The 26,031-nt window shown below is 55.2% G+C and overlaps 1 protein-coding gene across 1 annotated transcript in view; it reads right to left on the reverse strand.

The window, feature by feature from the left end:
• Positions 1 to 26,031, reverse strand: part of tex14 (testis expressed 14, intercellular bridge forming factor) — a 69,943-nt gene that overhangs the window by 23,369 nt on the left and 20,543 nt on the right. Inside the window, exons 6-15 of the mRNA XM_072272945.1 lie at positions 24,904 to 25,035; positions 24,259 to 24,380; positions 19,614 to 19,737; positions 13,893 to 14,071; positions 6,633 to 6,793; positions 5,792 to 5,982; positions 5,569 to 5,704; positions 2,051 to 2,205; positions 554 to 796; positions 171 to 342 (exon numbers count right to left, since the gene is read on the reverse strand). Of these exons, the coding sequence (XP_072129046.1) occupies positions 171 to 342; positions 554 to 796; positions 2,051 to 2,205; positions 5,569 to 5,704; positions 5,792 to 5,982; positions 6,633 to 6,793; positions 13,893 to 14,071; positions 19,614 to 19,737; positions 24,259 to 24,380; positions 24,904 to 25,035 (1,615 nt within the window). The remainder of the gene's footprint in view (positions 1 to 170; positions 343 to 553; positions 797 to 2,050; positions 2,206 to 5,568; positions 5,705 to 5,791; positions 5,983 to 6,632; positions 6,794 to 13,892; positions 14,072 to 19,613; positions 19,738 to 24,258; positions 24,381 to 24,903; positions 25,036 to 26,031) is intronic.

The following is a 26,031-nucleotide window of genomic DNA, read 5'->3' on the forward strand; positions in this document are numbered from 1 at the left end:
TCACTCTGTGTCTGACCCCGGGAGTGTGTGATGGGACGGTGTGGAGGGAGATTCACTCTGTGTCTGACCCCGGGAGTGTGTGATGGGACGGTGTGGAGGGAGGTTGTGTGTCTGACCCCAGGAGTGTGTGATGGGGCGGTGTGGAGGGAACGTATTTTCAGCTGCATTACCTGTGCCGGGTTGGATATGATGTTCGTCCTCCCACTGCTGCCTGGAGACCTGCTCCAGCGCCTGGATCCCACTGAGGAACCGCTGCTCGAGACGCTCAAGGGATGAGTTGAAACAACCGAGCAGACCAGCCGACTCGCGGATGCTGCTAGCACAGCTGAGGAGCCTGATGTCCTGCAGGTGGATGGGTACAGGGTGAGGTGAGTCTTGACTGATGGGAGGCTGCGGGACGCGATGTACACCAGCTGGGTCAGTACTGAGGTCCGATCTGCAAACATCACCCCCACCATCCCCCTCCATCCCTCTCCCTCTCCACTCTCTCATCCCACAATCCCTCTCTCTCCCTCTCTGCACTACCTGATCACCTCCCTCCCTCCCACCTCACCTGCTGTGTGTATCCTGGAGGCGGGGATTCCTCAGGATGCGCTGTCTCCGTCTCTGACGGGGACGGAGAGCTCTCGCTATCCGGGAGGAGGGGCAGGCTGCCGTCGGTGTCTGGGTCCAGCTCCCGTCCCCAGCGCACACTGTACACCCTCATCCCAGACCACTGGCTCTGTGCAGGACGGGAGGGGCTGGGCCAGTGATCCAGATGCAGGTGGCCACGGCTGGCAGTGTCCTCCAACTGGAACTGGGGGGGTCGGGGAAGCAGAGATCAGTTTTATCTGTAGGGAAGACAGGGAGTCTGTCTAACTCACCCACCCCCCTTGATATCTGACAGACACCCACACTCCGCAAGCCCATCTCTCAGGGTCACTGACACCCTCCCACTCCCTCCTATCCATCCATCCCCTGTCTCTTTACCCCCTCCAGGATCCTTGCCTCATCACTCCCCCTCCCCTTCCCCGTCTCCACCCTCAACTCCCTCTCCTTCCCCCATCTCCACCCTCCTCGACTCCCTCTCCTTCCCCCGTCTCCACCCTCGGCTCCCTCTCCTTCCCCGTCTCCACCCTCGACTCCCTCTCCTTCCCCGTCTCCACCCTCCTCGACTCCCTCTCCTTCCCCCATCTCCACCCTCGACTCCCTCTCCTTCCCCCGTCTCCACCCTCGGCTCCCTCTCCTTCCCCGTCTCCACCCTCGACTCCCTCTCCTTCCCCGTCTCCACCCTCCTCGACTCCCTCTCCTTCCCCCATCTCCACCCTCGACTCCCTCTCCTTCCCCGTCTCCACCCTCCTCGACTCCCTCTCCTTCCCCGTCTCCACCCTCCTCGACTCCCTCTCCTTCCCCCGTCTCCACCCTCCCCGACTCCCTCTCCTTCCCCCGTCTCCACCCTCCTCGACTCCCTCTCCTTCCCCCGTCTCCACCCTCGGCTCCCTCTCCTTCCCCGTCTCCACCCTCCTTGACTCCCTCTCCTTCCCCGTCTCCACCTTCGACTCCCTCTCCTTTCCCATCTCAACCCTCGACTCCCTCTCCTTCCCCCGTCTCCACCCTCCTTGACTCCCTCTCCTTCCCCCGTCTCCACCCTCCTCGACTCCCTCTCCTTCCCCCGTCTCCACCCTCCTCGACTCCCTCTCCTTCCCGTCTCCACCCTCCTCGACTCCCTCTCCTTCCCCCGTCTCCACCCTCCTCGACTCCCTCTCCTTCCCGTCTCCACCCTCCTCGACTCCCTCTCCTTCCCCCGTCTCCACCCTTCTCGACTCCCTCTCCTTCCCCGTCTCCACCCTCCTCCACTCCTTCTCCTTCCCCGTCTCCACCCTCGAGTCCCTCTCCCTTTGCCCCCCCGTCTTCCTCCCCAATTCCACCCTCCCTCTTCCTCACAATCTCTCCTTCTCTCTCCCCTCCCTCCCCTCTCCCATTCCCCCTTCCCTGGTGTTCCCCAGCCTCCTCGGACTCTCTCTCTCACTGTCTCGCTCCTCTCCATGACGTGCATCATACAACTGCTCACCTTTAGTGATCCCTCCTCCCGCACTGTGCTTCCTCGCCCCTTCAGTGGGACGATTCCTTGGCCTGGCTCTCCACCCTCGGCTCCCAGTCCCCGGTTGTAGGGGCGGCTCTTGGTCTGGCCGCTGGTGTCTTGCTCCACCTTGTAATGGGACAGGCCTGGAGGGAGGGACAGCACTCATGTCCGAGGGCAAGTGGGGTTTGAGGAGGTAGGATCTGTGAGTGGGGAGGAATCCTTTCCTCCATCTCATCCCATCACTGGCCTTCCCCCTGCATCAGGTCTCTCCCCTCCCTGAGGGATGGCCCCCTCCCCCCATCGTGTCCCTGCTTCCCCTCTCTCATATTCCTCCCCCCTCTCTGAGGGAGGTTTCTCTCCGTCATATTAAGAAAGAGGATGTTGGAACCTCTGAAACCACTAGGATAGATAAGTTTTTGGGACCGGATGGGATATACCCCAGCTTATTACGGGAAGCGAGGTCAGAGATTGCTGCACCTTTGACAACGATTTTTGCATCTTCAGTGGACACAAGATGAGGAGCAGGTGACTGGGAGGTGACAAATGTTAGTGCTTTGTTGAGGGACGTCAGTAGGGATAACCTGGGAATTATAAACCAGCGAGAATACCTCAGTGGTGAGCAAATTACTGGAGAGGATTCTTGGAAACATGATTGATGGGAATGTGGAGAAGCATAGTCTGATTAGGGATCATCAGCATGGCTTTGTTATCAGCAGGTCATGGTCACGAAACTTGAATGAATTCTCTTGAGGATGTGACAAAGCACATTGACAAACTAGAGCAGTGGATGGGATGTACATGGATTTTAGTAAAGTGTTTGGTAAGGTTCCTCGTGGTGGGGGTGGGGGGTCTCATTCAGAACATCAGGAGGCTTGAGATCCAGGGAAACCTGGCTGTGTGGATTCAGATTGACCTGCCCACAGAAGCCAGAGGCTGGTAGTAGATGGAGAATGTTCTGCCTGGTGGTTACTGACCAGTGGTGGGCTACAGGGATCTGCTCTTTGTGATTTTTATCAATGGCTTGGATGAGGAAGGGCAGGGGTGAGTTAGGAAGTTTGCAGCCGACACAATTTTGGTGGTGTTGTGGAGAGAGACTGACAGGATGCAGAGCTGGGAATCAGAATCACGTTTATTATCACTGACATATCTCGTGAAAGTTGTTATTTTGCAGTAGATAATAGACAATAGGTGCAGGAGTAGGCCATTCAGCCCTTCGAGCCAGCACTGTCATTCACTGTGATCATGGCTGATCATCCACAATCAGTATCCAGTTCCTGTCTCCTCCCCATAACCCTTCACTCCGCTATCTTTAAGAGCTCATCTAACTCTTTCTTGAAAGAATCTAGAGAATTGCCTCCACTGCCTTCTGAGGCAGAGCATTCCACAGACCCACAACCCGCTGGGTGAAAAAGTTTTTCCTCAACTCCGTTCTAAATTGTCTACCCCTTATTCTTAAACTGTGGCCTCTGGTTCTGGAGTACAGAAGGTACAGTGCAATACATAAAATACTATACTATAAATTACACACACACACACAAACACACACACACACACACACACACACACACACACACACACACACACACACCCCCACCCACCGATAAACCCACACGTACATACACACACACACCCACCCCCACACAGATACAGATACACACACACACACACACACACACCGTTCCAGTTAATTGGGACGCATCAGGACCAGTACATTTTGCCCCATTTCAGTTCATGTCCCAATGACCTGAAGTTTAATGGATGCCATTTGAGCTGTGCCTAGCCACACAGTGTTGCGAGAGTAGAACAGAGGGCTAAGCACACATCCTTGAGGTGCACCAGACCAGTGTTGATCGTCAGTGAGGAGGAGATGTTATTTCCAACCCTCACAGACAGTGGTCTCCCGGTGAGGAAGTCAAAGATCCAGTTGCAGAGGGAGGTACAGAGGCTCAGGTTTTGGAGATTGATGATGAGTACTGAGGGGATGATGATCTGTAATCAATAAACAGCAGCCTGATGTAGTTATTGCTGTTGTCCAGGAGATCCAAGGCCAAGTGGAGAGCAAGTGAGATTGCATCCTCTGGAGACCTACTGTGGCCAGAGGCAAATTGCAGTGCATCCAGGTGATTGATCAGGAAGGAGTTGACTTTGGCCATGACTAATCTCTCAAAACACTTCATCACAGTAGATGTAAGTGCCACTGGGAGATAGTCACTGGGGCAGCTCGTCCTGCACTTCTTGGGCACTGGTATGACTGTCACCTTTTAGAAGCAGGTGGGAACGTCTGTCTGCATCAGTGAGAGGTTGAAGATGTCTATACACTCCCACCAGTTGGTTTTCAGTGCTCTGCCAGGTATACCACCAGGGCCTGACGCCTTGCAAGGGGTCACCCTCTGGAAAGATGTTCTGACTCGAGCCTCTGAGATAGATATTACAAGGTTGCTGGATGTTGCAGGGATTCGCTTGCAGTTTGTTTCTCCCTTCATGCACATGTAGAAGGGTTGAATTTGAAGGCCGGATTCTCAGCAGTGTGAATAAACAGGGATCTGGGTCCACATCCATAGATCCGTCAGTCGTTAAGATGGCGTATCACACGTTGGCCTTCATTAGTCAGTGGATTTAGCTGAAGAGCTGTGAGGCAACATCTGGGATCTGGACAGACTACGCCTGACGTAGAGTGCTCAGTTCTGGTCGCCGTCAAAAGAAGGATGTAGAAGCTTCGAAGTGGGTTATAGGAGCAGCTATCATTTTAAGGTGACTGGGGAAAGTACAGGGGGAATGTGAGAGATAAGTTTTGTTTTTACACAGAGAGTGGTGAGTGTGCAGAATACCCTGCCAGGGCTGGTAGAGGCAGATACATCAGAGACAATTAACAGACTCTGAGATAGGCTCATGGACGAAAGAAACTTGGAGTTATGTGGGCGGGAAGGGTTAGCTTGATCTGGGAATAGACCAAAAGGCTGGCACAACATTGTACCACCTGAACTGTGCCGTTGTGCTCTATGTTCTTTCTCCATCTCTGAGGGGAGTTTCCCTCCATCCATCCCATCCCTGCTCCTCCCCCTGTCCCGTCCCTCCTCACTCTGAGGACCTTTTAGGCAACCTGTCCTGCAGTAGTGAGGGGACTACACCTACACCCAGTACTGGGAATAGATTCTGGGCACCTCAGGTGAAGCAATACCAGGCCCTCCTGCCCTGACACTGGGTGCTGTGTCTGACGCTGACCAGTATCTTAGTCAGTACACTGGGATCCCACCACAACCTCCCCTTACCCCACTCCACCCCAGTTATCACCGAAGGCTCACCGTTCACATCCCTGCACAGACTGCCAGCAGTTACAGGTGGGCGTAGAGGGTGTGAGGAGGAGCACTGGGGAAAGGAGCTGTTAGGAGCGGTGGGGAGGAGAGGGGCGCGAGAGGGGGAGGATAGAGGTTGGGGCAAGAGAGAAGGACGGGTGGGGGAAGAGGGGAAGGAAGGACTGGGCCGGGCTATGGACCTGCCCCACTCACCTCCCTCGCTTTGCGCCCTCCGAGATCTCACCGGTTCCCACTCTGCTCCATCCTGGGCTTCCAGCTTCCCCCAAGCGTTCCTGCAGTCCCACCGCTCGCCCTGGCCTTTCTCAGCTTCAGGAGAGGCTCTTCCTTCCTGGCAGAGGAGGGAAGGAGGGAGGCGAGATGAAGCAGGGGGCGTATTCTGACAGCAGAGAGAAGGAAAGTGAGGGTGGGGTCCTACCTGGAGTTCCCGGTGCAGAGTATGGTGCACGTCCCGGAGGGTGAGGGTCCGATGTCGGGGCTTTGGCAAAGTGCCCAGACTCAGGGCAAAGCGGAGGGATGGGGAGAGGCGGGGGTCCAGGGAGAGGGAGCGACCGCTGGACATCATCTGCCTCACCGTCTCACCTCCCGCCCCGGCCCAGGGAACCACGCCTGCAAAAGAGTTCAGTCACTGACCGTCCCATGTCCTCACTCCCTCCTCATTGACTCTCTACCCTCCTCACCGTCTCATACCCATCCACATCAACCCTCCCACCTCCTCCCCCTCTTCTTCACCCTCCCTACTTTCCCCAAAACCCTCCCCTCCTCCTCCTCCCAACGACCCACCAACATTCCCAAGAACAAAATGATCACATTACAGCACTTTTCCCCACAATAACTTATTTCCCCCAATCAAAGACTCTCTCCCCACCCCACCCCACCGCACTCTCTCTCTGCACGCACCCCCCACCGGCCAGGAGACCTACACACCATCCGTTAGTTCACTGTTCTTGCCCTGTCAGAGGGTCCCAGACCAGAACCGTCACTCCCATCTCTCCCCGTACACTGAGGGGCTTGGTACCCACTTCCCTGGTTTTATTCCAGATCAGAACAACTGATCCTGTCTCCCATTCTCAGCCACTGCTCAACCTGGTGTGTCTTCCAGCCTCTCACTGCAGGTTTCACATCTCCCCAAACCCTGCGCCTAGAAACTCCAGTGTTGCATCATCAGTTCCAACACTCCCCTTTCTTTCCCTCTCCCTCACTCCCACACTCCCCTCCTCATCCCCTCCCCTCCGCTCCACTCCCAGACGGGGCCCCACCTGTGAACACCTCCTGGGTCAGGGCACAGAAGCTGTAGAGGTCAGAGCGCTCGGAACCCACCAGGCCACTGATGATCTCGGGGGGCAGCCAGTTGTACAGCTGGTGCGGTGCGGGGGGTGCTGTGGCACGCTGGCTCCCATCCCCATGCTCGCCCTCAGCCCTGCGTGGTGTTGCAGACAGTCAGAGTCAGAGCAGTCTCTCCCCAGCACGCAGATCACCCAGACCCACCCAGGGGAACCATCCCCCTCCCCCCAACCCCACTGAACATCACCGAGACCCACCCAAGGGAACCATCCCCCTTCCCCCAACCCCACTGAAGATCACCGAGACCCACCCAAGGGAACCATCCCTCTCCCCCTAACCCCACTGAAGATCACCGATCCCCCTCCCCCCAACCCCACTGAACATCACCGAGATCCACCCAAGGGAACCATCCCCCTCCCCCCAACCCCACTGAAGATCACCGAAACCCACCCAGGGGAACCATCCCCCTTCCCCCAACCCCACTGAAGATCACCGAGACCCACCCAGGGGAACCATCCCCCTTCCCCCAACCCCACTGAAGATCACCGAGACCCACCCAGGGGAAGTATCCCCTCCCCCCAACCCCACTGAAGATTACTGAGACCCCCCCCCCAGGAGAACCATCCCACTCCCCCAACCCCACAGAACATCACCCAGACCCACCCAGGGGAAGTATCCCCTCCCCCCAACCCCACTGAAGATTACCGAGACCCCCCCCAGGGGAACCATCCCCCTCCCCCCAACACCACTGAAGATCAACTGCAGATCGCTGAGACCCACGCAGGGAACTATCTCCATCCTCCTCAACCCCATTCCTGGCCTCCTCAATCTGAAGGTCATCCCCTCTGACCCCTATCCAACTTCTCCCCATTCTGACCCCACTGTCCTCCAACCCCCTCCCCCCCAGAATCCTCCCCTCCCAATCCCTCAACACTCTCCACCCTCATTCTGTCCTCTTCATCGTGCAACACCTCTGCCCCTCCAACCACTCTCACCCCTTCTAAGCCATCTGCCCTTATGACCCCTAACCTTCAATTCCTCTCCTCCACCTCTCACCCTCAACCCCCTCCACCCCCTCCCACACTCGGAGTATAGCGTTCAGCTCCGACTGCCTCATAATAGGAAGGATGTGGAAGCTTTAGAGAGGGTGTAGAGGAGATTTACTAGGATGCGGCCTGGATTAGACAGCATGTCCTATAGGCTGAGCGAGCTAGGCCTTTTCTCTTTGGAGTGAAGGAGGATGAGAGATGACTTGACAGAGGTGTACAAGATGATAAGAGGCATTGTCAGAGTGGATAGCCAGGGACTTGTTCCCAGGGTGACAGTGTTGTAACACACACAAAATGTTGGAGATACTCAGCAAGTCAGGCAGCATCTATGGAATAAACAGTCAATGTTTCAGGTCCAGACTCTTCTTCAGAACTGGAAAGGAAGGGGGAAGATGGCAGAGTAAAAAGGTGGGGAAGGGGAAAGCGGACAGCTGAGGGTTAGGTGAAGCCAGGTGAGTGGGAAAGGTGAGGAAGGAATCTGATAGGAGAGGAGAGAGGGAAGAAGGAGGGATCCCAGGGACAGGTGGTAGGCAGCTGAGAAGAGGTAAGAGGCCAGAGTGGAGAACAGAAGAGAGGAGGGAAAAATCTCTACTGGAAGGAGAAACTAATATTCACGCCATCAGGTTGGAGGCTACCCAGACGGAATATAAAGTGTTGCTCCTTCACCCTGAAGGTGGTCTCATTGTGGTACAAGAGGAGGCCGTGAACCCACGTGTCAGAATGGGAATGGGAATTAAAACGTTTGGCCACCGGGAGGTACTGCTTTGGTGGATGGAGCGGATGTGCTCGACAAAGCTGCTCCCCAGTTTACAACAGGCATCACCAATGTAAAGGCCACATCAGGAGCAACAGACACAACAGATGACTCAAACAGATTCACAGGTGAAGTGTTGCCTCACCTGGAAGGACTGTTTGAGACCCTGAACGGAGGTCAGAGGTGAGGGAGGAGGTGAATAGGCAGGTGTAACTCTTTGGTCACTTGCAGGGACAAGTCATAGTCATAGTCATACTCTATTGATCCCGGGGGAAATTGGCTTTCCTTACAGTCGCACCATAAATAATAAATAGTAATAAAACCATAAATAGTTAAATAGTAATATGTAAATTATGCCAGGAAATAAGTCCAAGACCAGCCTATCGGCTCAGGGTGTCTGGCCCTCCAAAGGAGGAGTTGTAAAGTTTGATGGCCACAGGCAGGAGTGACTTCCTATGACGCTCTGTGCTGCATCTCGGTGGAATGAGTCTCTGGCTGAATGTACTCCTGTGCCCACCCAGTACATTATGCAGTGGATGGGAGACATTGACCAAGATGGCATGCAACTTGGACAGCATCCTCTTTTCAGACACCACCGTCAGAGTCCAGTTCCATCTCCACAACATCACTGGCCTTACGAATGAGTTTGTTGATTCTGTTGGTGTCTGCTACCCTCAGCCTGCTGCCCCAGCACACAACAGCAAACATGATTGCACTGGCCACCACAGACTCGTAGAACATCCTCAGCATCGTCCAGCGGATGTTAACGGACCTCAGTCTCCTCAGGAAATAGAGACGGCTCTGACCCTTCTGGGAGGCAGCCTCAGTGTTCTTTGACATGTCCAGTTTATTGTCAATTCGTATCCCCAGGTATTTGTAATCCTCCACCGTGTCCACACTGACCCCCTGGATGGAAACAGGGGTCACCGGTACCTTAGCTCTCCTCAGGTCTACCACCAGCTCCTTAGTCTTGTGTGGGGAGGGACTAAGTACTTGGGGGAGGGGGAACAAATGGACAAGGGAATCACAGAGAGACCAATCTGTGTGGAGGGGTGGGGGGTGTGGTAGATATAAAGATATGTTTGGTGGTAGTATCACTGAATTTTAAGGTGACTGGAGGAAAGTATATGAATCAGAATCAGGTTTAACATCACTGTCATATGCCGTGAAATTTACTCTTTGTGGCAGCAGTACAAGTAATACGTAATAATAGAAGACAAAATATGTGAATTGCAGTAAAGATATTGATATTAAATAGTTAAGTTAAATAAATAGTGCAAAAATAAAAATTTAAAGAAGTATTGTTCATTCAGAAATCTGATGGTAGAGGGGAAGAAGCCGTTCCTGAATTGCTGAGTGTGCGGTTTCAGGCTTCTGTACGTCCTTCCTGATGGTAACAATGAGAAAAAGGCTTATCCTGGGTGATGGGGGGTTCTTCATGACGGATGCCACCTTTTTGAGGCATCGCTCCTTGAAGATGTCCTGGATACAAGACTACAGAATGCAGACCGTTCTATTTATCTCAGGAGTTCCCATCCATGATCCTGACCACAGTTTATAAAGTAGCCGTGGCCGAATATAAGCAAACACTCACAAATCTGCACAACGTCGTCTGTAGGAAAGAAACAGCCCATCCTAAGACTTTTGAAATTATAGTGGGTGACTTCAACCAGGCCTGTTTGAAGAAAGCCCTACCCAATTATCACCAGCATGTAGCCTGTTGCACCAGAGGTCCCAACACACTAGACTGCTACGCTGCAATCAGGAAAGCCTATTGTTCCTTTCCGAGACTGCATTTTGGCAAATCAGACCATTTGGCTGTACCCCTACTAACTGCATACAGACAGATAGATAGATCCATACTTTACTGATCCCAAAGGAAACTACAGTGTCACAGTAGCATTACAAGTGCACGGATATAAACATTAGAAGAGAAGTAGAAAGGATAAAAAATAAATTACCACTAACGGCGGGGGGGGGGGGGGGGCGGTATAGGTTATGGAGCCTAATGGCCGAGGGTAAGAATGACCTAATATAGCAGTCTTTGGAGCAGCACAATTGTCTTAGTCTATGACTAAAAGTGTTCGTCTGTTCAGCCACTGGTGCGCTGGGGAGGGGGGCAAACTCATTAGCCCATTCACAGCTGCATTCCAAGGCTCTACAGCTAGACTGACTGGTCTTCATGCCTCTCCACACCTCCCGTGTGCTACTCTACCCCAGCTTGTTCTTCAGCTCTCTCCTGTATTCCAGAGATGAAGCTCCAGAAATCAAGACGACTCAGAGGTGGTCACGGGAGGCAGAGGAACGGTTACAGGATTGCATTGAGTCGGTGGACTGGGTCGTGTTCAGGAACTCCTCTGAGGACCTGAATGACTGCACCAGGGTCATTATGGACCTTATTAAAACAGCTGTGCATGAGTGTGCCCCCACAAAATCGTTCAGGGGTTTCCCCATCATGGATGAGGATAAACGGTGAGATCTGGATCCTGGAGAGAGCCGGATCAGAGGCATTCAAGTCTGGAGATGGAGAATGCTGCCTGAAGTGCAGGTGTGATCTCTGGAAAGCCATCTCAGAGGACGAGACTGCAATCAGCCAGGGATGCACAGTAGCAGTGGCAGGGTTTCAATGCATAACCCCCTAGAAAGTTAAACCTTCCGAAATAGAGTTTCCTTTCCAGATGAGCCGAACGCCTTCTATGCTCACTTTAACCACCAGAACAGGGAGGAACCATCGCTCACCCAGTTGTCTCCAACTGATCTTTTGCTCATTATTAGAAGATGACGTGCGGGCTGCCTTCAAGACAGTGAACCTAAGGAAACATCCAGTCCAGGCGGAGTACTTGTGATGATCAGCTGGCTGGTGCATTCACAAATATCTCATCCCAGCAGTGTGTGGTACCCACCTCCTTCAAGCAGGCCTCAATCATACCAGTGCCTGAGAAGATGATGGCAACCTGTCTAAATGACTATCATCCAGAGGCATTTACATCCACAGTGAAGAAGTGTTTTGAGAGGCTGGTGTTGAGGCATATCAGCTCCTGTCTGGGTGGCAACTTGCAGTTGTTCCAATTTGTCTACCGGAGCAACAGGTCCACAGCAGTTGCCATTTCACTGGCTCTTCACTCAACCCTGGAACAGCTGGACAGCAAAGATGCATAGATCAGGATGCTCTTTATCAACTACAGCTCAGTCTTTAAAACCATCACCCCTCAAAACTAATGAGTAAACTCCAAGGAACAGACAAAATGCTGGTGGAACACAGCAGGCCAGGCAGCATCTATAGGAAGAAGCACAGTCAGCGTTTTGGGCCGAGACCCTTCATCAGAGGGATTTAGGGGTTGATGTGCCTGTTCCATTTTTGTTTGGTTTTTTTTACGGCTTTGGGTGATATGATTGTGCTACCTTCTTTTCTTTCTTGGTTTCATGGCTACCCAGGGAATTGAAGTATTGCAGGCTTGTATACTTTGATAATAAATGAATCTTTGAATGTTGATTTGTAAGAGCATCAAAGATTATCAGAATCAGAATTAGGTTTATTATCATCAGCATGTGATGTGAAATTTGAATACAGGGAGAAGGCAAGAGAAAAGAGTAGAGAGGGTTAATAAATCAGCCATAATGGAATGACAGAGCAAACTCAAAAGGCCAAATAGTCTGGTTCTGCTCCTGTGTCTTATGCGAATGGATTTGAGCTGGTAGGGAGAATGGTTCTCAAACAACAGAGAACATTGATGGTCGTGGTGTGCAGGCTGTGTTCCCAGGAGGGAGAAAGGTGAGGGGACTGACACTGGAATCAAAGATTAGAGGGCACAGGTCTTATATCAGGAGGAATATCTAAAGGGTATGTTTTTCACCTGACTGGTGTGCCACTGGTGGTGAGTCCTGTTGTGAATCAAAGGACCAAAAGTATTCTTATCTTACAACCACCAGCTCCCCAACTGTCTCCCGCCCTCCCTCTTCAATAGAGACTCCAGCTCCCGTACCCAATGTTCCCTCTAATTTGTAATGACCAGTGTGCACAAAAATCTTGTGCTGTGCAATTTTTTGCCAAGTGATATCAACATGCGCTCTCTGAATTTTAAACATAGAGGTATTCATTTTAACAGCCAGCAAAACACTGTCAATAAGAACTTTGGTCTCCTTTGGGTTTGATCATTTTTGTTCTCGCTCATCTGCACTCTCGCAAAACATATGCAGCAGGTAATGAAGGGTTTTGTCACCAGAGCTTTCACACGCCGTCGATTTGTGATTTGCTTACTAAATGACACTTTAAAAAGTAAATTTCCAAACATCACTCCATTCTTCCCACTTGCAAATTCTCCAGCAACTTTAGCATCATGACAATACACGCAGGTCACAGCAGTTTCTGTGTTGTACACAAATATTTCTTGAAGCAGCACATTCCTGAACTCATGAGCTTTCAGTGTAGCAATGTCTGCTGTTTCATTGAGCCATTCTGCTTCAAATGAACCGGCAGTTCTTCTGAACTTCATGCCCTTTGTTTCTTTGGAATTCGACATAGTGTATCAATAATTTCTTCAGTAAAAACTGTATCAATAAGCCAGTTCCAAAATCTGCAGACCTAAAATTGCAACCTCAAGCAAGGATGTAATGTTGAAACTGATGAGGCCTCACAGAGCATTGTGAGCAGTTTTGGGCCCCTTATCTCGGAAAGGATGTGCTGAAGCTGGAGAGGGTTCAAAGGAGGTTTGCGAAAATGACTGAATAGCTTGTCATATGAAGAGCATCTGATGGCTCTGGGCCTGTATTCATAAGAATGAGGGGTGACCTCATTGAAACCTATGGAAGGGTGAAAGGCCTTGACAGAGTGGATGTGGAGAGGACGTTTCCTATGGTGGGAGAGTCTAAGTTCAGAGGACACAGCCTCAGAATAGAGGGGTGTCCTTTTAGAACACAGATGAGGAGGAATTTCTTTAGCCAGAGCAGTGAATCTGTGGAGGCCAAGACTTTATGTATATTTAAGGCAGAGGTTGCACGATTCTTGAGTGGTCAGGGAATGAAGGGGAATGAGGAGAAGGCAGGAGACTGGGGCTGACAGGGAAACTGGATCTGCCATGATGAAGTGGGCAAATGGCCCAATTCTGCTACATCTTATGGACTTAACTCCACGTTGTCAACACAGTCTGCAGCAGAAACCAGGAAAGGAAATGTGATCGTGAAATATACTTATATACCAACGAGGTAGAGGGTGACAAGCTCCCATATCCAGTTTAAATTCCTCCATGCACCGACAAAAGATGTGTGTGCACGTGTGGAGGTAATATTGTCCCACCCTGTCTCTCCCCCTCTCCTGTATCTCCTCGCCAGGGACCCACTGTCCCACCCTGTCTCCCCTCCTTCCCCCCCATATCTTCTCCCCAGGGACCCACTGTCCCACCCTGTCTCCCCACTAGCCACCTCCCCCATTGTACCTTTCCTGCAGATACTCGAGGTTGCCCAGCTTGGCCTGGCCCAGTCCCACCAGCTGCACGGCGTGGGAGGTGAGAGATCGGTGAAGGTATCCTCGGGAGTGCAGGAAGAGCAAAGCTTCACATACCTGGGAGAGGAGGGGGACGGCCTCCCGCACAGCCAGCCCATCCGTCGCCGCCCACTGTACAGGACACAGAGCACAGGTCAGCGCAGTACAGGAACAGGCCCCTCAGCAAGCGTCTGTGCCCGACACAGCCGCAAATTAAACATCAGCTTTACTTGTCACATGCACGTCGAAACACTGAAAAGCCCCGTCTGCATCGACAAACAACACACCCGAGGGTGTGCTGGGGGCAGCCTGCAAGAGCTGCCATGCTTCTGGTGCCAACATGGCCTTCCCACAGCTCACTAACTCCAACCGCTACGTCCTTGGAATGTGGGAGGAAACCAGAGCCCCCAAAGAAAACCCACCCATCACGGGAGAACGTGCAGACTGCTTACAGACAGCAGCGGCAACTGAACCCCTATCAGCAACTGCTGGTGCAGTCTAATTATTCTACTCTTAAATCTGGACTCTATACCTGATCTTGCACAAAATAATCTGCAGATGCTGGGGTCAAAGCAACACTCACAACACACTGGAGGAACTCAGCAGGTCGGGCAGCATCCGTGGAAACGATCAGTCGATGTTTCAGGCCGGAACCCTTCGTCCTGACCTTGCACTCTACGTCAGTAAGAGTAACGAATTGATTGTGGGATCCCCTACAGAAGGGGGATGTCAAGGGAACAGAGACCAGTTCTCATCGAGGGGTCAGCGCCGGGAAGTCAAGTCACTTTTTATTGTCATTTCAACCATAACTGCTGGTACAGTACACAGTAAAAATGAGACAACAAACGTTTTTCAGGACCATGGTGCTACATGAAACGATACAGAAACTACACTGATCTACATAAAAAACAACACAAAACTACACTAGACTACAGACCTACCCAGGACTGCATAAAGTGCACAAAACAGTGCAGGCATTACAATAAATAATAAACAAGACAATAGGCACAGTAGAGGGCAGTAGGTTGGTGTCAGTCCAGGCTCTGGGTATTGTGGAATCTGATGGCTTGGGGGAAGAAACTGTTACACAGTCTGGTTGTGAGAGCCTGAATGCTTCGGTGCCTTTTGCCAGATGGCAGGAGGGAGAAGAGTTTGTATGAGGGGTGTGTGGGGTCCTTCATAATGTTGTTTGCTTTACGGATGCAGTGTGTGGTGTAAATGTCTGTAATGGCGGGAAGAGAGACCCCGATGATCTTCTCAGCTAACCTCACTCTCCGCTGCAGGGTCTTGTGATCCGAGATGGTGCAATTTCCGAACCAGGCCGTGATGCAGCTGCTCAGGATGTTCTCAATACAACCTCTGTAGAATGTGGTGAGGATGGGGGGTGGGAGATGGACTTTCCTCAGCCTTCGCAGAAAGTAGAGACGCTGCTGGGCTTTCTTTGCTATGGAGCTGGTGTTGAGGGACCAGGTGAGATTCTCCACCAGGTGAACACCAAGAAATTTGGTGCTCTTAATGATCTGTATGGAGGAGTCGTCGATGTTCAGTGGAGAGTGGTCGTTCCGTGTTCTCCTGAAGTCAACAACCATCTCTTTTGTTTTGTTCACATTCAGGGACAGGTTGTTGGCTCTGCACCAGTCCATTAGCCGCTGCACCTCCTCTCTGTATGCTGACTCATCGTTCTTGCTGATGAGACCCACCACAGTCGTGTCATCGGCGAACTTGATGATGTGGTTCGAGCTGTGTGTTGCAGCACAGTAGTGGGTCAGCAGAGTGAACAGCAGTGGACTGAGCACGCAGCCCTGGGGAGCCCCCGTGCTCAGTGTGTTGGATGTTGGAGGTGCTGCTTCCAATCCGGACTGACTGAGATCTCCCAGTCAGGAGGTCTAGGATCCAGTTGCAGAGGGAGGTATTCAGGCCCAGTAGGCTCAGCTTTCCAATCAGTTTCTGAGGAATGATTGTGTTGAATACTGAACTGAAGTCTATGAACAGCGTTCGAACGTACGTGTCTTTTTTGTCAAAGTGGGTTAGGGCCAGGTGGAGGGTGATGGCGATGGCGTCGTCTGTTGAGTGGTTGGGACGGTACGTGAACTGCAGGGGGTCCAGTGAGGGGGGCAGCAGGGTCTTGATGTGCCTCATGACGAGCCTCTCGAAACACTTCACGCTGATGGATGTGAGTGCAACAGGACGGTAGTCGTTGAGGCAGACACTGAAGACTTCTTCGGCACGGGGACAATGGTGGTGGCCTTGAAGCACGTTGGAATGACGGCGCTGCTCAGGGAGATGTTGAAGATGTCAGTGAAAATCTCAGCTAGCTGGTCTGCACATCCTCTGAGCACTCTGCCAGAATATTGTCTGGTCCAGCAGCCTTCCGTGGGTTGACCCTGCACAGGGTTCTCCTCACATCGGCCACAGTAAGGCACAGCACCTGGTCATTTGGAGGAGGGGTGGTCTTCCTCGCCGCCACATCACTTTCCGCCTCAAAACGAGCGTAGAAGTTATTCAACGCATCTGGGAGGGAGGCATCACCAGCACAGGCAAGTGATGTTGTCCTGTAGTTGCTGATGTCCTGAATGCCCTTCCACATGCACCGCGTGTCTCCACTGTCCTGGAAGTGGCTGTGGATTCGCTGGGTGTGTGCACGCTTTGCCTCTCTGATGGCCCGGAGCAATTTGGCCCTCGCTGTTGTTAGGGCTGCCTTGTCACCTGCTCTGAAGGCGGAGTCACGGGTCCTCAGCAGCGCATGCACCTCCGCGGTCATCCATGGCTTCTGGTTAGCGTGTGTAGTGATGGTCTTGGACACAGTGACGTCATCGATGCACTTGCTGATGTAGCTAGTCACCGATGCCGTTTACTCCTCTAAGTTGGTAGAGTTGCCATCGGTCCAGCCTCCCTGAACATGTGCCAGTCAGTGTGCTCAAAGCAGTCTTGCAGATCAGAGATGGCTCCTGCTGGCCAGGTTTTCACCTGCTTCTGAACTGGTCTGGAGCGTCTGACAAGCGGTCTGTATGCTGGGATTAGCATAACAGAGATGTGGTCCGAGTAGCCGAGTTGGGGGTGGGGCTCCACCCGGTACGTGTCAGGGATGTTTACGTAAATAAGGTCCAACGCATTCTCCCCTTTTGTTGCATAGTCCACATACTGATGGAATTCGGGGAGCACTGACTTAAGGTTTGCATGGTTAACATGAGGTTCACATGAGTCATCTGTTGTTGGCCCCCAACCAACTTATATTCCACTCTCCTCTCCTACCCCTCCTCACAGTCTCCCACCCTGCTCTCATGACTATACCCCTTCCCCACACGAAACCACCACTGTGGGCTTCACAGCTGAACAGGTGAGAAGACAGCTGAAACGTCTCAACCCAAGCAAGGCTGCAGGACCGGATGGTGTCAGTACCAGGGTGCTCAAAGCCTGTGCCCCTCAGCTATGTGGAGTACTTCGCCATGTCTTCAACCTGAGCCTGAGGCTCTGCAGGGTTCCTGTACTGTGGAAGACGTCCTGCCTCGTCCCTGTGCCGAAGACGCCGCGCCCCAGCGGCCTCAATGACTACAGACCGGTGGCATTGACCTCCCACATCATGAAGACCCTGGAGAGACTTGTTCTGGAGCTGCTCCAGCCTATGGTCAGGCCACACTTAGATCCCCTCCAGTTCGCCTACCAGCCCCGACTAGGAGTTGAGGATGCCATCGTCTACCTGCTGAACCGTGTCTACACCCACCTGGACAAGCCAGCGAGCACTGTGAGGGTCATGTTTTTTGACTTCTCCAGTGCGTTCAACACCATCCACCCTGCTCTGCTGGGGGAGAAGCTGACAGCGATGCAGGTGGATGCTTCCCTGGTATCATGGATTCTTGATTACCTGACTGGCAGACCACAGTACGTGTGCTTGCAAGACTGTGTGTCTGACAGAGTGATCAGCAGCACTGGGGCTCCACAGGGGACTGTCTTGTCTCCCTTTCTCTTCACCATTTACACCTCGGGTTTCAACTACTGCACAGAGTCTTGTCATCTTCAGAAGTTTTCGGATGACTCTGCCATAGTTGGATGCATCAGCAAGGGAGATGAGGCTGAGTACGGGGCTACGGTAGGAAACTTTGTCACGTGGTGTGAGCAGAATTATCTGCAGCTTAATGTGAAAAAGACTAAGGAGCTGGTGGTAGACCTGAGGAGAGCTAAGGTACCGGTGACCCCTGTTTCCATCCAGGGGGTCAGTGTGGACATGGTGGAGGATTACAAACACCTGGGGATACGAATGGACTGGTCAAAGAACACCGAGGCTGTCTACAAGAAGGGTCAGAGCCGTCTCTATTTCCTGAGGAGACTGAGGTCCTTTAACATCTGCTGGACGATGCTGAGGATGTTCTACGAGTCTGTGGTGGCCAGCGCTATCATGTTTGCTGTTGTGTGCTGGGGCAGCAGGCTGAGGGTAGCAGACACCAACAGAATCAACAAACTTATTCGTAAGGCCAGTGATGTTGTGGGGATGGAACTGGACTCTCTCATGGTGGTGTCTGAAAAGAGGATGCTGTCCAAGTTGCATGCCATCTTGGTCAATGTCTCCCATCCACTACATAATGTACTGGGTGGGCACAGGAGTACATTCAGCCAGAGACTCATTCCACCGAGATGCAGCACAGATTGTCATAGGAAGTCATTCCTGCCTGTGGCCATCAAACTTTACAACTCCTCCCTTGGAGGGTCAGACACCCTGAGCGAATAGGCTGGTCCTGGACTTATTTCATAATTTACTGGCATAATTTACATATTACTATTTAACTATTTATGGTTCTATTACTATTTATTATTTATGGTACAACTGTGACAAAAACCAATTTCCCCCGGGATCAATAAAGTATGACTATGACTATGACTATTGAATATGGCGGGGCCACTGGAGTTGATCGAAAAAGTTGCAGAACGTTGCAAATCCAACCAGCTCCATCATAGGTACTAGTATCTTCTTCCAAAGATGATGCTTCAAAAAAGTATCATTCATCACCCAGGATATGCCCTCTTCTCATTACTACCATCAGAAGACGTCCTGGTCATCCATTGTGCCTAGTCCCATCTCCAGCCGTCTAGACTCTGTCTTGCCACTGGATTCAGATGGGAATTGGGAAGACAGAGTGAGGCTGACTCTGCGCAACTCTCCCTCACTTAAATCCAAATCACGCGCTAGTCTCGACACCATCATAATGGTGTCGAGGTCTTCATCGATGTCAATGATGGACGAACAACAACCATCAGGGAGGAGATACAGGAGTCAAAAACCCCTCTTCTCTTTACTACCATCAGGGAGGAGGTACAGGAGCCTAAAGACTCACACTCAACGACTGAGAAACAGCTTCTTCCCCTCTTCCATCAGATTTCTGAACTGTCCATGAACCCATCAACACTACCTCATTATTTTACTCACTTTTGCACCATTTTTTAAAACTTTCTTTTTGTAACTTATAGTAATTCTTTTGTACATTGCTACCACAAAACAACAAATTTCACAACACATGCCAATTATTAAAAATCTGAATTTGATTCCAATTCTGATTCAAGGCTACGTTTGAATCAACATTGGCTAACGTCCAGACCAGCCCTCACCTGTGGCTAATGAGGGTACACAGATCTCAAACGCACATATCCCGGGAACACGCAGGGGAGGAAGTGCGGCACCCACCTGCTGATGAAGGACGGTGTGGAGGGAACCCAGCCCCACTCGCTGGTACACCAGCCGCACCTGGGTCAAACTCTCTGACAGACATACCGCCATCAGCAGCAGGAGGTTGGGGTGACGTAGGTGGCTGGAAAACAATAGCACACCTCAGCTCAGTGACCAGATGGGGTGTTGGGGGGTGGAGGTGATGGGATGAGGGGGAGGTTAGGGAGAGGAGGAGAGGTGTCAGGAAGGGGGAGAGGGGAGGGGTGGTCAGCGAGGTAAGGGGAGGGGAGTGGGGGAGGGGTCATTAGCAAGGTGAGGGCAGTGGGGGTAGGAGGAGAGGGAGAGGGGTCATTAGCAACGGGAGGGGAGGGAGTGGGGGGAAGGGTCATTAGCAAGGGAAGTAGAGTAGGAGGGGAGGGAGAGGGGTCATCAGCAAAGGGAGGGGAGTGGGGTAGGAGGGGAGAGAGCGGTCATTAGCAAGGGGAGGGGAGTGGGGGGAGGAGGGGAGAGAGAAGGGTCATCGGCAAGGCAATGAGAGGGGAGTGGGGGAGGAGGGGTCATTAGAAAGGGGAAGGGAGGGGAGTGGGAGGAGGAAGGTTGGGGGAGGGGTCATCGGCAAGGCAAGGGGAGGGGAAGGGGTAGGAGGAGAGGGAGAGGGGTCATTAGCAAGGGGAGGGGAGTGGAGTAGGAGGGGAGGGAGAGGGGTAATTGGCAAGGAGAAGAGAGTGGGGATAGGAGGGGAGGGAGAGGGGTTATTGGCAAGGGGAGGGGAGTGGGGTAGAAGGGGAGGGAGAGGGGTCATTAGCAAGGGGAGGGGAGTGGGGTAGGAGGGGAGGGAGAGGGGTCATTAGCAAGGGAGGGGAGTGGGGTAGGAGGAGAGGGAGAGGGGTCATTAGCAAGGGGAGAGGAGTGGGGTAGGAGGGGAGGGAGAGGGGTCATCGGCAAGGGGAGGGGAGTGGGGTAGGAGGGGAGGGAGAGGGGAGTGGGGTAGGAGGGGAGGGGAGGGGAGGGGTCATCAGCAAGGAGAGGGGAGTGGGGGTAGGAGGGGAGGGAGAGGGGTCATTAGCAAGGGGAGGGGAGTGGGGTGGGAGGGGAGGGGAGTGAGGTAGGAGGGGAGGGAGAGGGGTCATCGGCAAGGGGAGGGGACTGGGGTAGGAGGAGAGGGAGGGGTCATTAGCAAGGGTAGGGGAGTGGGTAGGAGGGGAGGGAGAGGGGTCATTAGCAAGGGGAGGGGAGGGAGAGGGGTCATTAGGAAAGGGGAGGGAAGTGGGGTAGGAGGAGAGGGGTCATTAGCAAGGGGAGGGGTGTGGGGTAGGAGGGGAGGGAGAGGGGTAATTGGCAAGGGCAGGGGAGTGGGGGTAGGAGGGGAGGGGTCATCAGCAAGGGAGGGGAGTGGGGTAGGAGCGGAGGGGAGGGGTCATCGGCAAGGGGAGGGGAGTGGGGTAGTAGGGGAGGGAGAGGGGTCATTAGCAAGGGGAGGGGAGTGGGGTAGGAAGGGAAGGAGAGGGGTAATTGGCAGGGGCAGGTGAGTGGGGGTAGGAGGGGAGGGGTCATTGGCAAGGGGAGGGGAGTAGGGTAGGAGGGGAGGGGCAGTGGGGTAGGAGGGGTGGAAGAGGGGTAATTGGCAAGGGCAGGGGAGTGGCGGTAGGAGGGGAGGGGTCATCGGCAAGGGGAGGGGAAGTGGGGGGAGGAGGGGAGGGAGAGGGGTCATTAGCAAGGGGAGGGGAGTGGGGTAGGAGGGAGGGAGAGGGGTCATTGGCAAGGGGGGGGGGGGGGGGGGGGGGGGGGGGGGGGGGGGGGGGGGGGGGGGGGGGGGGGGGGGGGGGGGGGGGGGGGGGGGGGGGGGAGGGGGGGGGGGGGGGGGGGGGGGGGGGGGGGGGGGGGGGGGGGGGGGGGGGGGGGGGGGGGGGGGGGGGGGGGGGGGGGGGGAGGGGGGGGGGGGGGGGGGGGGGGTGGGGGGGGAGGAGGGGGAGGGAGAGTGGTCATTGGCGAGGGGAGTGGGGTAGGGGGGAGGGAGAGGGGTCATTGGCAAAGGGAGGGGAGTGGGGTAGGAGGGGAGGGGAGGGGAGTGGGGTAGGAGGGGTAATTGGCAAGGGCAGGGGAGTGGGGGTAGGAGGGGAGGGGTCATTGGCAAGGAGGGAGGGGGGGGGGAGGAGATGGGTAATTGGCAATGGCAGGGGAGGGGAGGGAGATGGGTAATTGGCAATGGCAGGGGAGTGGGGTAGGAGGAGAGGGAGAGGGGTCATTAGCAAGGGAGGGGAGTGGGGTAGGAGGGGAGGGAGAGGGGTAATTAGCAAGGGCAGGGGAGTGGGGGTAGGAGGGGAGGGAGAAGGATCATTGGCAAGGGGAGGGGGAGGGGAGTGGGGTAGGAGGGGAGGGAGAGGGGTCATCGGAAGGGGAGTGGAGTGGGGTAGGAGGGGAGGGAGAGGGGTCATTAGCAAGGGGAGGGGAGTGGGGGTAGGAGGAGAGGGAGAGGGATCATTAGCAAGGGGAGGGGAGTGGGGTAGGAGGGGGAGGGTAGGGGAGTGAGGTAGGAGGGGAGGGAGAGGGGTCATTAGCAAGGGGAGGGGAGTGGGGTAGGAGGGGAGGGTAGGGGAGTGAGGTAGGAGGGGAGGGAGAGGGGTCATTAGCAAGGGGAGGGGAGTGAGGTAGAAGGGGAGGGAGAGGGGTCATTAGCAAGGGGAGGGGAGTGAGGTAGGAGGGGAGGGAGAGGGATTATTGCCAAGGGGAGGGGAGTGAGGTAGGAGGAGGGGGAGAGGGGTCATCGGAAGGGGAGGGGAGTGGGGTAGGAGGGGAGGGAGAGGGGTCATTAGCAAGGGGAGGGGAGTGGGGTAGGAGGAGAGGGAGAGGGGTCATCGGCAAGGGGAGGGGAGTGGGGTAGGAGGGGAGGGGAGTGGGGTAGGAGGGGAGGGAGAGGGGTCATTAGGAAGGGGAGGGGAGTGGGGTAGGAGGGGAGGGGAGGGGAGGGGTCATCGGCAAGGGGAGGGGAGTGGGGGTAGGAGGGCAGGGAGAGGGGTCATTAGCAAGGGGTGGGAGTGGGGTAGGAGGGGAGGGTAGGGTAGTGAGGTACGAGGGGAGGGAGAGGGGTCATTAGCAAGGGGAGGGGAGTGGGGTAGGAGGAGAGGGTAGGGGAGTGAGGTAGGAGGGGAGGGAGAGGGGTCATTAGCAAGGGGAGGGGAGTGAGGTAGGAGGGGAGGGAGAGGGATCACTGGCAAGGGGAGGGGGAAGGAGGTAGGAGGGGAGGGAGGAGGGGTCATTAGGAAGGGGAGGGAAGTGGGGTAGGAGGAGAGGGGAGGGGAGTGAGGTAGGAGGGGAGAAGAGGGGTCATCGGCAAGGGGAGGGGAGTGGGGTAGGAGGGGAGGGAGAGGGGTCATTAGCAAGGGGAGGGAGTGAGGTAGGAGGGGAGGGAGAGGGGGTCATTAGCAAGGGGGGGGAGTGAGGTAGGAAGGGAGGGAGAGGGATCACTGGCAAGGGGGAGGGGGAGTGAGGGGGGAGAGGGGGTCATTAGGAAGGGGAGGGGTGTGGGGTAGGAGGGGAGGGAGAGGGGTAATTGGCAAGGGCAGGGGGAGTGGGGGTAGGAGGGGGAGGGGTCATCAGCAAGGAGAGGAGAGTGGGGTAGGAGGTGAGGGAGAGGGGTCATCGGCAAGGGGAGGGGAGTGGGTAGGAAGGGAGGGAGAGGGGTCATTAGCAATGGGAGGGGAGTGGGGTAGGAGGGGAGGGAGAGGGGTCATTAGCAAGGGGAGGGGGAGTGGGGTAGGAGGTGAGGGAGAGGGGTCATTAGCAATGGGAGGAGAGTGGGGGTAGGAGGGGAGGGAGAGGGGTAATTGCCAAGGGCAGGGGAGTGGGGGTAGGAGGGGAGGGGGTCATTGGCAAGGGGAGGGGAGTTGGGTAGGAGGGGAGGGGAGGGGAGGGGAGTGGGGTAGGAGGGGTGGGGAGAGGGTAATTGGCAAGGGCAGGGGAGTGGGGGGTAGGAGGGGAGCGGGTCATCGGCAAGGGGAGGGGAGTAGGGTAGGAGGAGAGGGAGAGGGGTCATTAGCAAGGGGAGGGAGTGGGGTTAGGAGGGAGGGAGAGGGGTCATTAGCAAGGAGGGAGGGTAGTGGGGTAGGAGGAGAGGGTGAGGGGTCTCGCAAGGGGATGGGAGTGGGGTAGGGAGGGGAGGGAGAGGGGTAATAGCAAGGGGAGGGGAGTGAGGTAAGAGGGGAGGGAGAGGGGTCATCGGAAGGGGAGGGGAGTGGGGGAGGAGGGGAGGGAGAGGGTCATTAGCAAGGGGAGGGGAGTGGGGGGAGGAGGGGAGGGAGAGTGGTCATTGGCAAGGGGAGGGGAGTGAGGTAGGAGGGGAGGGAGAGGGGTCATTGGCAAGGGGAGGGGAGTGAGGTAGGAGGGGAGGGAGAGGGGTCATCGGAAGGGGAGGGGAGTGGGGAAGGGGGAGGGAGAGGGTCACTGGCAAGGGGAGGGGAGTGGGGTAGGAGGGGAGGGAGAGTGGTCACTGCAAGGGGAGGGGTGGGGTAGGAGGGGAGGGAGAGGGGTCATTGGCAAGGGGAGGGGAGTGGGGTAGGAGGGGAGGGAGAGGGGTCATTGGCAAGGGGAGGGGAGTGGGGTAGGAGGGGAGGGAGTGGGGTCATTGGCAAGGGGAGGGGGGGCAGACAAGGTCCTGGTTCCGTACCTGCAGTGCTCCAGTTCAGTGACGAGGAGGTCGGAGGTGCACAGCCCCTTCTGGAGTGGGAGTGGGAGAGTCGGGGAGGCTTCAACTCCCTCACCGTCACTCTCTGCCCCTCCCACATCTGGCTGTGGGGACAGTATAGTTTGTCCAGTACCACCTACACCACCCCTCCCGTAGGAGCTCCTCCACAAACCCTCCAGCTCCCACAGCCTGTATGCACTCTCACCCCCAGAGTCACCCTAGACCCTTTCCCTTCAACCCTCCCTCCTCCCCTCACTGCTCCCTCGTCTGATTTCCCCCTCCCCTCACACTCCGCTCCCTCATTTGATTTCCCCCTCCCCTCACACTCTGCTCCCTCATTGATTCCCCCTCCTCCCCTCACTGCTCCCTCGTCTGATTTCCCCCTCCCCTCACACTCTGCTCCCTCATTGATTTCCCCCTCCCCTCACACTCTGCTCCCTCATTTGTTCCCCCTCCTCCCCTCACTGCTCCCTCGTCTGATTCTCCTTCCTCCTCTCTTCCCTGCTTCCACTTCGCCCTCCCCATCCCTCACCCAGTCACCCCTCCCAGTTCCAGCTCCCCCCTCAGTGCCACCCCGCCCCGTCCCATCCCCGAAGACGGTGTGCTTTGCACACCAGCAGTACCCACTTGCATCATGCGGGTGAGGGGCCCATTGGGGTAGCTGGCATCAGGCTCGCTGTCTGTGTGGTGCAGGGTCCCTGTCGCCCAGAACTGCACCGATCCCAACAGCCCGACAGCTCGGCTACCACACTGGCACAGCTACAGACCAGGGAGGGAGGGGGAGAGAAACAGACAGATCGAAACACGTTCCAGAATCACACTGCGTGGCAGGGTCCCGCGGATGTGGGGACCACCGAGAGAGTGTGAGGGAAGTCCCAGGGTGGCAGGACCCTGTCAGGAGTCCGCAGGGCAGGGTGGGAGTGTGCAGGGAGGAGGGGGAAGTTCCCGGGAGTGTGGGACCCCACAGGGGTTGATCCTGCAGAGTGTGGGATCCCACGGGGGTGATCCTGCAGAGTGCAGGATCCCGGGGGGGATCCCCGGGAGTGTGGGACCCCACAGGGGTGATCCTGCAGAGTGTGGGATCCCACAGAGGTGATATTCGGGAGTGTGGGATCTCACAGGGGTGATCCCCAGGAGTGTGGAACCCCACAGGGGTGATCCTGCAGAGTGTGGGATCCCACGGAGGTGATCCCCGGGAGTGTGGGATATCACGGGGGTGATCCTGCAGAGTGTGGGATCCCACGGGGGTGATTCCCCGGAGTGTGGGATCTCACGGGGTGATCCTGCAGAGTGCGGGATCCACGGGGGGTGATCCCCGGGAGTGTGAGATCCCACGGGGGTGATCCTGCAGAGTGCGGGATCCCACGGGGGGGATCCCCGGGAGTGTGGGATCCCACGGGGGTGATCCTGCAGAGTGCAGGATCCCACGGGGGTGATCCCCGGGAGTGTGGGATCTCACGGGGGTGATCCTGCAGAGTGTGGGATCCCACAGGGGTGATCCCCGGGAGTGTGGGATCTCACGGGGGTGATCCTGCAGAGTGCGGGATCCCACAGGGGTGATCCCCGGGAGTGTGAGATCCCACGGGGGGTGATCCTGCAGAGTGTGAGATCGCACAGGGTTGATCCCCGGGAGTGTGAGATCCCACGGGGGTGATCCTACAGAGTGTGTGATCTCTTGGGGGTTATCCCCGGGAGTGTGGGATCTCACGGGGGTGATCACTGGGAGTGTGGGATCTCACAGGGGTGATCCTGCAG

This window comes from Mobula birostris, chromosome 11, assembly GCF_030028105.1.
Source record: "Mobula birostris isolate sMobBir1 chromosome 11, sMobBir1.hap1, whole genome shotgun sequence".
Lineage (NCBI taxonomy): Eukaryota > Metazoa > Chordata > Chondrichthyes > Myliobatiformes > Myliobatidae > Mobula > Mobula birostris.